The following is a 14,412-nucleotide window of genomic DNA, read 5'->3' as shown; positions in this document are numbered from 1 at the left end:
TTCGAGAGAACAATTGTCATATTCTTTCACTTAAAATGTGCTTTATGTTTGGTTTTCCTCTCTATTGTGTTGGTTTTTGAAAAATATTACAGCTATTATCATAATCTGGAAAGGCTACCGGGCCAAGCTCCTCCTCCTGCCGCTCTTTTTATCTCCCCTTGTGTCTTATTTTAACTTTTTTCTCTCTGGTAACAATTTTCCCCATATGTAAGTTAACAACATGCCTCCTGTCCAGGTAAAACACACACCAGTTGTTACTTTACAGTTCTGGCCTGGACAGCTGGATACATTGTAATTACTAGGGAATACCCCACCCCTGGGTGGGCTTAGGCCACCTCATGCCTTCCAATCACCATCCAGTGTAATGGTGCACTTTTGTCCCAGGGTATCATGCTGTGTTTAATGTGGGATATCTGCAAACTGTACTTGAATGATATCATTTTCTGTAAATGAGGTCTTCTCTATATCAACTGCCATCAGCGATTCTTTGCTACCTTTACTTTAAAAAAATATGAAGCATCCTGGACAAAATTACACAGAGTGTTTTAAAAAGTCCTTTCTGGTACTAAATTCATTCTGTCGGTAAAATACAAAGAGGACCAACTCCCTTTGTTCATTTGTTTCTTTATTCTAAGTCTAAATTCATGTTCCTCCTATTGAAACGGTGAGCACAGACTTTCTCTCTCTTAAAGTGTACCACGTTGTTGAAAAGCAATCATCTGGTGTGTTAAGATGCTTGCAAAAGGATAGGCCAGGAAGGCCTTCCTCTTTGCCAGGATCTGATTGTCAGAGTGCATCTTTAGATCCCTTTGTTAAGGGTTTAGCTCCATTGCACTCTCTTCCACACAGCCAGTCAGGGAGGCATTTGTTTATGTTTGAAAAATGTAGCTTCTTCTAGCACTCACTAAGGAAAGAGAAGCCATCTGCTCTCAGGGCAAGGTGAGTTAAACTTAGTATTATTAATGAGTTTGTCACCTGTGGCAGGCTCCCCAAAGTTACCATTGTGATAATTTGCCATGTTCTGCATATTGCCATATCCTTCATCATAAAAGCCTGGGGCTTGAACTCTTGATAGCAACTGGCCTCACAGGGCAGTGCCACCCAGGGGCACGAACAGGATTCTTCACTTGTGCCTCTCATAAGAAGGTTTAGCACAGAGTGACACCGCTGTGTAGGCACTGGTAGGCATCCTTTTCCCGGCTTCGAACCCGCTGAGAATATTCCAATGTAAAGTCTTGATTCGAGACTAATTAATTAATTAATTAATTAATTAGGATAGACAGCTTTTAAAACAGCATCACTGAACCACTGGGAATTGGAGAAAGGATAAAGGCCTTATAGTCTGGGTGTCTACTCTGTTAACCAATAGTAAATTTCCAGAGGTCTGCAATCTACAGCATTTTTAGCTTCCCTCTGGGGAAGATTTAACAAATCAGCATATCTGATTGGGGATGCCCAGGAATCCGTGTTCGTGTATGAGTTCAAACACTAAAAGAACACTCTAGTCAATAAAAGAAAATCACATTTTAGGGCTAAAATAAGCCAAAGAGGAATTTAGCAACAATGTCAAATTGGCATCAAAATAAAAAACCTGTGGCTTCTTTGATCACAAGGCATCGGGACCAGACAAAATTAATGTCTGCTGACAGGGAGCAACAATATTCCCACCACTGATGTGCTTGTTAGCATTGGTGCTTCTGTACGTGTCGTTTGGAATAGCATATACAAGCCTTGATATAAATTTCCCAGCGGTAGTATCCTTGTATAGACTGAATAAAGGTTATTTTCTACAGGGAGGTATCTTATAAGAAAAAACAGTAGGGGAGACCATAGAAGTGAGAGGATCCTATGGTGCTTTTTGTATTTAACAACAATCAATGGTTTTTATGGAAAATCATTGAGCAAAATGTGAGCTGCAAGCTACCACCCCATACTGATGTTATTTATAACCTTAGTCTTAAACTGCAGGAAAAGTACACTTCTGTCCTTTGGGGAATACATTAAAAGTATAAAGAGCAGATAAAAAGACAGCATTTCATGGATCACCAAGAACAAAATCCACTTAAATGAGTTTAGAGTTGGTATCTTGGCTGTTCCTGATGGAGGAGGACTCCTAAGGCATCGCCCAAGAGGACAAAGCTCCTACCAGTGCCTCGTTACCTCATGCATACACATAGGATTAGTGCAGCACACATGCACACATGGGCGCTGCTCCGAAGATTTAACCCGGATCAACTCAAATACAACCAAGGCTGGATTCAGGAATTTAATGTGTGTGTGTGTGTGGGGGGGTACAGTTAGGCCAGATTTACTAATATTTAAAAGGGGTCCTTCCTTCCTTCCTTCCTTCCTTCCTTCCACCTTCCCTTTTTCCTGCTTATTAAGATGTGCCTGGGAAAACAAGCTATAAAAACTTCTTCCACAAGATAGGGAAATTTGTTAAAATGTGCATTTCACGGAAACTTTAGAGCCCTCTCTGGGTAGTTAACAGTAGGGTGGACTAGCTCGTTGCTTTGCTTTTAGTTAGGGGTACCCATACATTGATTGGAGTTGGTATTCTCATCTGGTAGGGGCATGGAGGAGAAGGGAGACCCCTGACCAGGGCAGCATATTTCAACTGATCAGCCTTGGAAGTTCTTAGAGTTGATAGGAGTTAGGAGGTCAGGACCCCTCAATTCTGCATTGGCACTCCACTTTACATCAACGTCACTGGTCCCAACATACAACTACCCCAGTTCTTCTATCCATGCTCCGTTTGTCCAGTTTGCCCACCCAAAGAAGACAAGCTGAGCTGCAAGGACAAACAAGGCCCGGGCTGGCCAGGACAGGTGATAGCATGCAGCGCCCGTTACCTGCAGATGGCCGACTGGCTGTATGCAGGGCCCTCTGTGGCACTGAGGGCTTGTCCCACCTGAGTCTGTGTCAGGCCAAGGGACAGGCGTCGGATTTTAAAAGCTTTGGCAAATTCTCGGATCTCCTCCAGATTAACCCCGTCCACCTCACCCGCTGCCGTTTGAGGATCTGTGGAGATGTTTTTAAAATAGGATCAACATGTCAACACACAGCCGGTAGGGTGTTTATCACTGAGCAGCCATATCGGGGGAAAGCATCACAATACCTCCTTTGTCTCTCATCCTTCAACATTCCTTCTTCCCACACAATCCATCCTTCAGACACTTCTATCCCAGGGTAAGCCACTTCTATTTACCCTGCCACTTCCCAGAGCAAGGGCACAATTCTTTAGGGCTTAATAATAGCGTCCAGCAAGGGGAGGCTCTTGGTAGCGGGATTCAGACCCACTTTGCTGGTAAGCCTGTTCATAATCGGTGCAAAGACAAACACAAGAAGGCCTCTCTTTGAAATGTCTTAATTGGAATTCTCCATGCTAACAACTGGCTACAAAGAAAACGGCACTCTGTGTTTTCCCTTCACCTGATCGCCATGTAGCCAGGGTAATAGATGGTAATCTCGCCTCATTTCTTATGTTCACATTACCCCTCAGAAGAGCATGGTTATGAAGCTGTGAGAATAATATTGTCTTTTTTCCCCATAGCGGTTTACTGACACAGCTGCCTTTGTCCCCTGAAAGGGCACATAATAAAAACTGCCTACCACAGGAAGGCTCCTTTGGTGCCGGATAACTCGGTCAATTTAGGACTTATCAAGGGAAATGACACAACAGCTGGAGAATGAAACTTTCTCCCCCCTGGCTACTGATCCCTGGATAAATGAAAGTGTTCACCAAGCTGGAGCCAGCATGGGCTAGGCCTGGTGGGAGATTTCAGTGTAGCTCAGTGCTGCCTGTGGGGAAGTCACCGCTGCTGCAGGCCTTCTCTCTATTGTTCCTCACCTCACTCTTTCCACTCAGCTGAGAGTTGCTCTTCCTCCTCCTGCACAGCAACCCATCAGTTTCAGTGAATTTCTGTTCTTGTCCCAGGACCGTCGTAGACTAGGCTTAGCGCTATATACTCTCTGAATGTTACAAAAGAAACATTTGCATCCTAAGTGACAGTTTTTTAAAGTGCTTTCAAGTAAGGAAGCTTGTATATGTCTGTTGGGAAGGGGCCTAGAGTACTGTGTATAACTTCTCAGCACAGGGGAATAGTCTCACCGGGCAATGGAAAATGTACTCTCAAGAAAAGGGGTAATATAGGTGTACATTGTACATTTATCTTCACATTAAAAAGAAACCCTTGGTCGGGTATAATGGTGGTACTGAAGCAAGAGGGTAGACTGAACCCCAGGAGTCCAAGGCCAAACCGAGCCACTCAGCAAGACTTGAAGAAGACCTTAGAATTTTCATAGCACTGGATTTTCATCACAGATTAGAGGAGTTTGGCCACTGCAGTTCATTTGTAAGCATTTTAAAGTGACTCCTGGTTTCTCAGCACGGTGGGGGAGGCACGTTCTTATAGTTTAATGTGGTTTGGAGGTCTAATACTAAGGCATGGAATACCTACAGAAAAAAACAAGAATAATCAGGAACTGGCAATGAAGCCTGACTCTTCAGGGCAGGCCCCATGCTCAGCAGTGCATAGCTGCACAGAACAGACTCGATGGCATTTCTGGACGTTTTTAAAATTTTTATGTTTAGTCTTACAGGTGTTTTATGTTTATGTTTTAGGCTGCCCCTGGTGCTGTTTGTATTTTGATGTTAATTCTTCCTCAAGAGGAGCTGTCCCCAATGAGGAATAGATCATATACTCAGGCGATCTCACTGAACTTTCTCCCAGTCTGACAGGTCAAATAAAGGCCTAGAGTCTGTGATTGGGCAGTGGAAGGAAAGGTAGTATGGGAGGAGAGAGGAAGAGGAGGTGGAAGGAAGACGGAACAGAACCACATGGCCTGGAGAAGCCACAAGTAGCAAGGGGGCTCATAGCTGGGGAATGAATTAGTATAGTGATAGAGCTGCCCAGTCTAGACATATAACTTATAATAACTGGGTTGTGTGCTTTTTATATGGGCTTATTGGGGTAAGAAATTACTAAAACACACACACATTATTTCTGATTTTTGTGTTTTTAAGGAATTTCTTTTGTGTGTATATTTCTGTGTCTGCATGTATTTCTTATGGTTTTTATTTGGCTGTTTTGCTTCTGGGTTATCTTTATTTTATCATTATTCTTTAGATGCCCTATTTGTATTTGTATGGATGTGTGTTGGAGGTGAGGAGGATATAGGAGGAGTTGGGGAAAAGCAAACTATAATTAGAATATTTTATATGGAAAAATCTATTTTCTTCTTTTGAAAATTTTTTATTTACATTTTAAATGTTATCCCCTTTCTCAGTTTCCCCTCCAGAAATCCGCTATCCTATCCCCCACCTGCTTCTATGAGGGTTCTCCCTCACCCACCCACCCCCTCCTTCCCACCTCCTTGCCCTGACATTCCCCTACATTGGGGTATCGAACCTTGACAGGACCAAGGGCCTCTCCTCCCATTGATGCCCTACAAGGCCATCCTCTGCTACATAGGTGGATGGAGCCACAGGTCCATCCCTGTGTTCTCATCTATTTTCAATGAAAAAACAAAACAAAACAAAACAAAACTATTCATCTTTTCACAGGGTCTTTGCTTTGTGAATAGAAGGGGCCCATGGACTGGGGAAGGAGCTCATCCAAGTGATGAACGTTTCAGAGTAGCAGATCAAAGATTTATATGTATGGACAGGGCTCGGAAGGTTGTTTATAAAGTTGATTTAAATAAGATGAATTAAAGTCCTACTTTCTAGCACCTTTCCCCAAACTTCTTCCTAGAAACCTGACACTCAGTGAATGCAAGATGTGTTTGGGTATTTTGTGGTGGAGACTGTTCCTGGATTTGAAATCCCACCAGCACAGTAGTATGGAGTGGCTTTCTGGTTCACAAAGAATTCTGGGAGAGCACATCTACACACACGGCAGTCTCTAGCCCTTATTTTCTCATTAAATTGGTCCCAGAAGTCGGAGCTGCAAATGACCAGCATGGAAGGCTCACACACATTTTGAATTACTTGCCAAAAATATAAAATGGAATTTTAAAGGAAAAGAAAAGTGTTTATGTTCTTTTGGGTGCACAGGGCCTACAAGTGCAATAGCTTGTCCAATCTCCTGGATCCAATTCTCACGGCCTCTCAGCTCCTCTTCTCCAGCCCTGCTCACATTCACTGCCTGTCCACGGTGAGCTGTGAGCCTGGGTTTAGACTGGGCATCCTTGCTGCTTGATTCGGGGGCTTAAGCAGGAAATACTGGGTAGCACAGTGGCTGTCATTCTCCACCCAAGGCCACAGGACAGGACAGATTCATAGCATATCTATGTAAGGACAACAGCAAAAAAGTCCTTCATGTGAAAGGGAAAAGTATTAGGATTAAGAAAAGGTTTTAAAAGTCCACTTGCAAAAGGAGAGAGGCAAGAATTCAGTAGGTGAGGGATCCCAATTTAGACTAAAAAGGGCACATTCTGTACCAGCCGATACAGAATGGTAGAGTGAAAGGAAAGATTGGCCTAGTCTCTTTCAGGTAGACTTGCAAGGAATGTTGGATACTCATAACTCAAAGCTCAAAACTTAAAAAGAAAGAAAAAGAAAGAAAAGAAAGAGAAAAAAGGAAAAAGAAGCCAGAGACTTACTTTGTATACACATGGGTTTTAGAATAATACTTTTCTTAATTTGGCAGGTTTGAGTCACCTGGTAGGGCCAAGGGCACTTTACAGTCAGTATGGTGTCTGTGGCAGGATCTGTCTGCTCCTGTATCGGTCTCTACAGTCTGGATGTGGCATCACCATTGTGCCACTGTTTTTCTGAAGCCATTCATATTCATATTCATATTCACTTGGTGCTCATTTATATAAAACTGATGAGGCAGACAGGTCTGGTGAGAAGAAGGGCTCATGGGAGAGGCCCCCCCTTCCTTTCCTCACCCCTTCTGCACTGCATAGGAGAGGGACAAAGCTGTGACTCGGTGGACAGGAAGGCTAGTGTGGTTTGTGAGTGGGGGAAAGTTTTCTGACGGTCAAACTAGATATCTCTGTGGGAAATAGCCCTCTGGTTTTTAGTATTCCCATCTCAAGATTAGCCAAAATCAGTTGAGTTAATTAGCACAGGAAGGACTGGGTTTTATGGAAAGCATTCCACAATCTACCTTAATACTGATCCTAAGCTGCCAGCACAAGCACATGTGTGCGTGCGCGGGTGCGAGCGCACACACACACACACACACACACACACACACACACACACAGAGAGAGAGAGAGAGAGAGAGAGAGAGAGAGAGAGAGAGAGAGAGAGAGAGAGAGAGAGAGCAGTGTTGGGGAGTTTAGATGTGGTCAGCAATTTTACATAAATTTATCCTTCCATCGTTTTCCTCCTCTACCACCTCGTGGGTTGACAACTCCTTGCTAATTCCCAACCCTTGGAACTGAACCTACATTCGTGATTGTGCAGTTTTTCTCTTTTCTTTCTCCTCTGTTTTCTTTTTTACTATATTACTAACAACAATCAGAGAATACTTCGGATTCTGAAATTCCATACGCTGAGTAGTGTTGGTGTGGATATCAGTTGTCTACTGAAGAGTTGAGAGGAGTGAGTCCCAGTCACATGCCTAGTGTTTTCCATGAGGCTCCAGTGAGCATGCTTCTGGTTTTACATAAAAACAAGAAAAGAAGCGTTTTTCCTTTTTTTTTCTTACTCATAAAAGTTGTATAGCCAAGTACATGTCATGGCTTGCCCCACAGAATGCTCTTCATCCAAAGAGACGGTCGCTGTTGGACATTTGTTACCTGTATCTTGATTGTATGTTTGTGAGATGGGTCTCAGACATTGGCAGGATGTTTTAATTCTTAGGTATTCCTTAGTTTCTTAGCTGACTGTGGTACTGTTTTCCTGCCTCTGAGTTTGTCTCAGACTATCTGGTTGTTTTACTGTTGTAGCAGTTTCCTTCGTTAAGGAATATGTGTTATTCTACTTGAGGAGGAGAAAAAGGTGTGCCTGTGGCGAGTGGAGGCTTTCCTGGGGTATTACCTCAGCCCCCAGCCTAGCTCAGCGTGCAACATTCCACAGTGGGGAAGATCAACCCCACGTCCATTTTCTTGCTCTTAGGGGAAGTTAGAGTTAGTTTTGAAGATGATCTAGGGTTGGATTGATTATAACCACAAGAGGAATCTTCAGGGCTGCCTCAAAATGGATTCAGCAACTTTAGCCAGAAACCTAGAGTAAAGGTTCTCTGGAGGGAGGAGGTAATGGTACCTTTTGTAGAAGTTGTCCAGGGTTCAGTCAGCCCTGTACACAGAATAGAGGTCACAAAGGAATAGCAGTGATGGATAGGGGTCATCTTAAAAGTGGCCATGGCTCTTCAGAGGGAATTGTGCTGCCTTGGCTCTGTAGAGGAAATCAAGGATTTAAGGAATATTGGACTCGGAAATTTGCAGGGATTCAAAAGTATGACACTTCCCACATCAAACCAGAATGCAAGGACTTGAAAAACCAGAGATTCTTATGGAATGCAAACTGTGTGAGAACAAACCTATTGTGAGCATGCTATCTGGGCCTCTGTGAAACTGGGGCTCAGTATATTCTAAGACAGATGCTGTGATTCCTTCCCTCCTTCCTTCCTTCCGTCCGTCCTTCCTTCCTTCCTTTCCCCTATTTCTTTCTTTCTTTCTTTCTTTCTTTCTTTCTTTCTTTCTTTCTTTCTTTCTTTCTTTCTTTCTTTCTTTCTTTCCTTCTTTCTTTCCTTCTTTCTTCCTTTCTTTTCTTTCTTTCTTTCTTTCTTTCTTTCTCTCTCTCTTTCTTTCTTTCGTTGCTGTTAGCCTTGATATTTGTGTAGAGTTCTGCTAAACAGTTGAACGTACCACATATCAACATCCTGCTATGATCCCTGCTTATGGAATCACCATGGGCATGAAATATATCTTTAACAGAAGCTATCAAAAGCTTGAATGAAAATCTAAGGGAAATAGAAACAACTATCAGCTCTTTCAGACCTCATAGAACACAGTTAGTGTGCCTACCCAATAGTTCTAAAAAAGAAGAAACCATTAGAGAATGAAAAATGCGGATTGGAAGAAGACCTTGCATCATGACAATGTCACTGGAGTATATAAGATTTCTCTATGAGACAAGCTGTCCTCATCTATATGGTTCAGCTTTAGTTTTGAGGCAGTGACTAGCAATTTTGCTAAGGGTCTAGCTTACAAATCAGGAGGTTTTCTTTTCTTTTTTGTTTTGTTTTGTTTTCCCACCAGTATATGAAGAACAGTAATGAAAACAACAGCCCCCTTCCCAGCAGTTAAAACCTAAAACCTATTTAAAATTAGTACACTGTAGATTCAAACCAAGGTGGTGGAAGTTTTAAAAGTTATTCATTGATTTTTCTTTTATATTTTTCTAAAAGTCCAGCTTAGAGATGGGAAGATGACTTCATACTCTCGATTAAGCATGAAGATCCTTAGAACCCATGCAAACACAAGATGGGAATGGGTGTGATGTCTGCAGTTCTAGCTTTAGAATGCAAAGATAGGCAGAGATGGGCTTTCCAAGAGCAAGCCAGCCCTGGACCAGCCATAGCTTTGAGTTCTGGCTTTGACTGAGAGATCCCACTTATTAAGGTAGAAGATCTATGGAGTTCATCACATAGGAAGGTCATTTGATCATTGTCAAGGGATTATCTAGGCATTCTTTAGCCCAGAGTGAGCAAGATATTTTAATACTAACTTTTAGCCCATGGAACATTGGACAGCACCTTCTAACTGTGGTGTAGAAGATTCACTAACTATGACTCTGATCAGAGTTTGTGTGATATTGTCATATAAGAAATATATTGTTTTTTGTGTCCAGAGCATAGTTACCAAAGCTCTTAGAGTGTCTCAAATAATTATAGGAATTCTATAATTCTTATTCTAATATTTGGTTTATTTGGTTCCCAATATACACCAAAACTCCTTGGAATTTCTTCATTGAAAGGAACTTTTTTTTTTTTTTTTGGTCCTAATTTGGTGACTATTAGTTGACTCCTGGTTAGCTTCAGGAAGAGGTGGGTCATTAGAAAAACAAATGACTATGACTAAAAACAAGAGCCTGTGGGCTGGTGAGCACACCATAAGTTGTGTATTTGTGTATGTGCGTGTTTGCAAGGACAGAAGTTCCTGTGCACATGTACTCTTGGTCTTCACCCTGTGTACTTCTTCCTGAGAAGCTGTATCCTTTATTATGTGCTTCATGACTTCATGAAACTCTGGCAAACATGTTTCCTCAAAATAAGCCATTATAGCAAATTATTGAGCTGGAAAGGGGTGCGTTTTATAAATATGTGACTCATACATTCTTTTTGCAATTGGGTTTTGATACAGAATGAAAGTAACTAAAACCACGTCCCAAATCTATAAAGGTTGTATGTTCAGCACTGTTTGTGCAAGCCCATGCTTATGGGTGCTGCTAGACTCTTATGCAGGGAGGACCTACAGTTGGTATGGGCTCCTTCCTACTCAGTCTCTGCATATGGGTGTCATTTCTTCTGCTTTCAATGCATTTGATAGAAAAATTTCCCTCCCAAGCCTTTATTTTGCTGATCACTCATCATTAATTGAAATACAATTGATGTATTGAATTTGATCTGGCTTATTAAGTAGCTTCCTTACTAATTTCTTAAAAAGCTAATTCTTCTTTGTTCAATAGTGCCAAGTGGACAGAGACAGCCAAGGTCCACCTGTCTGTCCATCCATGCAGCCTTCTCTCTGTCCATCTACGGTCTTGAGTATAATGTTTTTGTAAGACTTCATTAGTGGAGTAGCTTTGTACTTTTCTATTACATGTAATTTTTTTCTCTGTATTGGATTTTGATTCCTTTTCTTTCAGGACCAAATCTTAACAGCTAACTCTACACACACACACACACACACACACACACAGAGAGAGAGAAAATTGAATTCAGGTAGAATTTGCATATTTTCCTACAACAACCGTACGAGGCATTTTTTATAAAGAAAGATAAAGATATAATAAGATTAATTTTATCTATGAATTTCTTCAGTTGGGATAAAGGTTTATAGCCAAATTTACAGAGTTGTATGTCTAGACAGATTAAAGGGAAAACTCCCTGTGTGTCCCTGCTGTGTAGTGTTGAGCCACATTTGAGACCATGAGTGTCCAGGCCAGTACCCAGGAGGACCTGGGCATTGTCCCTGGTGTCTCATTCCATTTTCCTCCCCATTCACAGCATCTTTCTAGTCTGCATTATGTATTGTTGAGCATGCAAACTTTATTTTCCTTTGGGGAGCATCACCTTGCATAACTAGATCTGCCAGTCCTGTGTGAAGATCTCCACACTCTGACTTTAACAAGTCTTTTTCTGTTCTTCGCTGACATAGGCTTTCTCATGTCATGGCCTAGGTGCCTATGCAGCGACTCTCCTTTTTAAACCCATGACCATTGGGCACTTGATTCCTGTTGGTTGTGATCTGTATATATGTTTCTATGTTGTCTGATTTCTCATGAACATTTAGTAAGATTGTACGGAAGTGAGTAAATGATATTTAATCAGACCATTGTCCCATGCATCACTATGTGCTTCTGTTTGCATGTGAAAGATGTGCTGGCTTTCCTGGGAACATGAACCAACTCCACAAATGGTGTCAGACAACCATAGCCACTTTATTAGGGAGGCAGCCTTCAGGTTTGCTTTATTTTGTGAATGGTTGTTTGGAAATTTCTGTCGGATTCCTGCCCACACAGCAGCCTCCATGTGTCACTGAAGGTGGCTCATTATTCACTCGCATACCCACCCCTAGGCATGCTTTCCTTTATTTCCTTGGACACCTACCACAGAATGGCAAGGGATGTCAAACATACAGGAAAGCGGCTTGACCCTCCAGCTGAGTGCCTGATCTTGGTTATTTCAGCTCAGAACTGTTTGCCCATTCCCTTCAAGCTGATCAGTTTCTACCTTTGGAAGTTGCAGGTCTGACTGGGCACACCAGAATCCCCTGAAATGGAGCCCGCTCCCAGCTTTCTGTAATGCAGGGGCGTGCTGTGGCGCCAGCCGCTGTAAGGATCAAATGGTCTTGAGCATAGACATCATTCCAATATTGGCCTAGTAGCCCTAGAAAATGAGGGCAAGAGAGGGAGAAAGGAAGGAAGCAGGGAGAGGAAGGAAGGGAGAGAGGGGGAGAGAGAGAGAGAGAGAGAGAGAGAGAGAGAGAGAGAGAGAGAGAGAGAGAGCGCAAGCAATAGGCAATAAAAAGGTCAACATGGTTAAATGGAGCCAGAATGAATACTTACTGCTGACTAACTGGCCCACGCTCAAAGCTGAAGAAGAGGAGGATGAAGAGGAGGAGGAGGAAGCCTGTCGCACCGGACTTTGAGAGGTGGATGCTTGGCCATGAGCCAGGTGCAGGAGGTTGCCTTGGGTGCCTGCTTGACCAACTGATGTCTGGGAAGATTGGTGAAGCTACACAAGGGATGTAAAAAAAACATACAAAATGAGTGGAACATTGTGGGAACTGCTAGGGATGGGACATTTCATCTGGGGTCGATTCATTTTATTTTCACAAATACAGTGTCTACTTCTTGGGAAGAGCACTATACCCAGGCAGGATTTATTTTTGTGTATATAATATGTTGCCTGCTTGCTTGACAGGCATTTTATTAGAAATTCTAAATATATTATTAATTCCCTACTTGGCTTGCCAGAATACCCAATTTTTTACATTTTTCAGCCATAGTGTGTGACTGAACCTTTTTCTGCCTGTTTACACAATTCCCACACACTTGGGAGGCTTCTCAGGGTGGTGTACAAGGAAACAACACAATTCAAATGCAAAACTCAAACTTAAAGTTGGCCTGTGCCCATCATTCAAAGATGTGATAGTTTAGGTGAGGTTCCAGTTTAGGCTGGCAGCTCTGCTCTCTCGCTTCCAGTTTTGGGTGTCTTATGCAAAACTGACAACATGTTTACTGACATCCTCTAGAAATCTGGTAATCAGAGCAAAGATAGAATTTTGTTCTGTGTGGGAATTGCTGCCTTCAGTGGCCAGACCTTCAACACTTGCTCACAGGAGAGAGTTCATTAAGAGAAGTTCTTTGAGGGAGCCTGCCTTATCTGCTGGCCCTATTCCAAGAGAGGAGTTAGTCTCCAGCATTAAGTCACCTTTCCCATCAGTCATCATTGACATAGAGAGTGCCTCTGATCCTATCCCTGCAGCAGTCAGTTCCTGCCCCTGTGGTCAAAATGCCCCAGGTTCGGTGGCAGGGAACCCCTAAAGTAGTTTCAAAAGAGTCTGCAACAGACTTCGAGGAACTTTATTTTGCCAGACAGAACAGGCTTTACTCTAGGATGATAAGAGGAGAAAGTCTTGGCACCAGATCTTCAGCTACTCCAACTGGAGACTGTGGCCAAGGTCAGGATCAATGTTTTCTTCTCCATGGCCCTCTAACCCAGTGAGACAGCTTGGTAAAGGGCTACTACTGAAGTCCTGGAATTCAGAGGCACAGGAAAGGCTGTAGTTCTATTAAAGATCAGTACTCCAGTGTTAGCAATCTCTTTATTGGATGTAAGAGGCAGGAAGCCCCGCTCAACTGTGAGCCTCAGGAATGACAGTGGAAAGAGTCCTTATAGCCCCAGGTGAACAAGTTATCTCTGACTATAGCTTTCTCTCTGATACCTGAAGCTTCAATCAGGATCACACGCCCCTGGGCGAGCCTCATTTCAACACACTAGAGGCTCAGATGCTTTTCTCCCCTGGTCTTTTGGCTCAAGGTCACCAGGCGTGTCTGACAGCCTGGAAGAAACTTCCCCCCTAAAGCAGAGGAGCCATACAATTCTTTTGTCAGCCACTTGACATCCAGCACCCAGGTCCTAACTATCTCTCCACCCTTTTGTTATTAGTTCTTACTGGAAGCCTAGTGTCCTTCAGAGGCTGGGTCTCTTAAGAGGCAGAGCCACGGAGCTGACACTGAAGGGAGGTACTCCTTAAGGGAGAATCTAAGTCCAGAGAGACAGCAGGTAACAGACTCCAGCTGCCCCTCTGCTCTCCTTTCTGTTTCACAGGCACAAAGCTTGCGCTCGTTTTTGCACTGGCCTTTTTGTCTCCAAAAAGCTTCCTCATTTAGCTGTGTGACTGAATGCTATTTGTCACCTGATCTGGTTGTTTCACCAGCTCTCACCAGGCCACCTCCTAGCTTTCTTGCCTGGCCCCCTTTCCCCTGTTCTTAAGAATTTTATCACCTAATACACTGTGTTGTTTGACTTATAATACCTCCCATCGGGCTAATATGCATGTCTCAGATTCCCGTTGTGAAGGTTCTAATTCTAAAAAAAGGGGATGGTACATACCCCTAAATATAAAATTTACCTCAACGGGTTGAAACCAGGATTGGACATGTGGATATACTTGGTTGGGGCCTTAGAATGTTTCAATCAGGTGCCAGTACAGGGATTATAT

At 42.9% G+C, this 14,412-nt stretch overlaps 1 protein-coding gene across 2 annotated transcripts in view; it reads right to left on the bottom strand.

Moving 5' to 3' along the window:
• Positions 1–14,412, bottom strand: part of Pou6f2 (POU class 6 homeobox 2) — a 450,333-nt gene that overhangs the window by 40,458 nt on the left and 395,463 nt on the right. Inside the window, 2 exon segments of one of the 2 annotated variants that reach the window (NM_001101002.2) lie at positions 2,853–3,021; positions 12,251–12,419. In NM_001101002.2, coding sequence (NP_001094472.2) covers positions 2,853–3,021; positions 12,251–12,419 — 338 coding nt within the window. 2 annotated transcript variants of the gene reach the window in all.

This window comes from Rattus norvegicus, chromosome 17, assembly GCF_021556685.1.
Source record: "Rattus norvegicus strain SHRSP/BbbUtx chromosome 17, alternate assembly SHRSP_T2T, whole genome shotgun sequence".
Taxonomy (NCBI): domain Eukaryota; kingdom Metazoa; phylum Chordata; class Mammalia; order Rodentia; family Muridae; genus Rattus; species Rattus norvegicus.
This window is presented reverse-complemented; position numbering and strand designations above follow the sequence as displayed.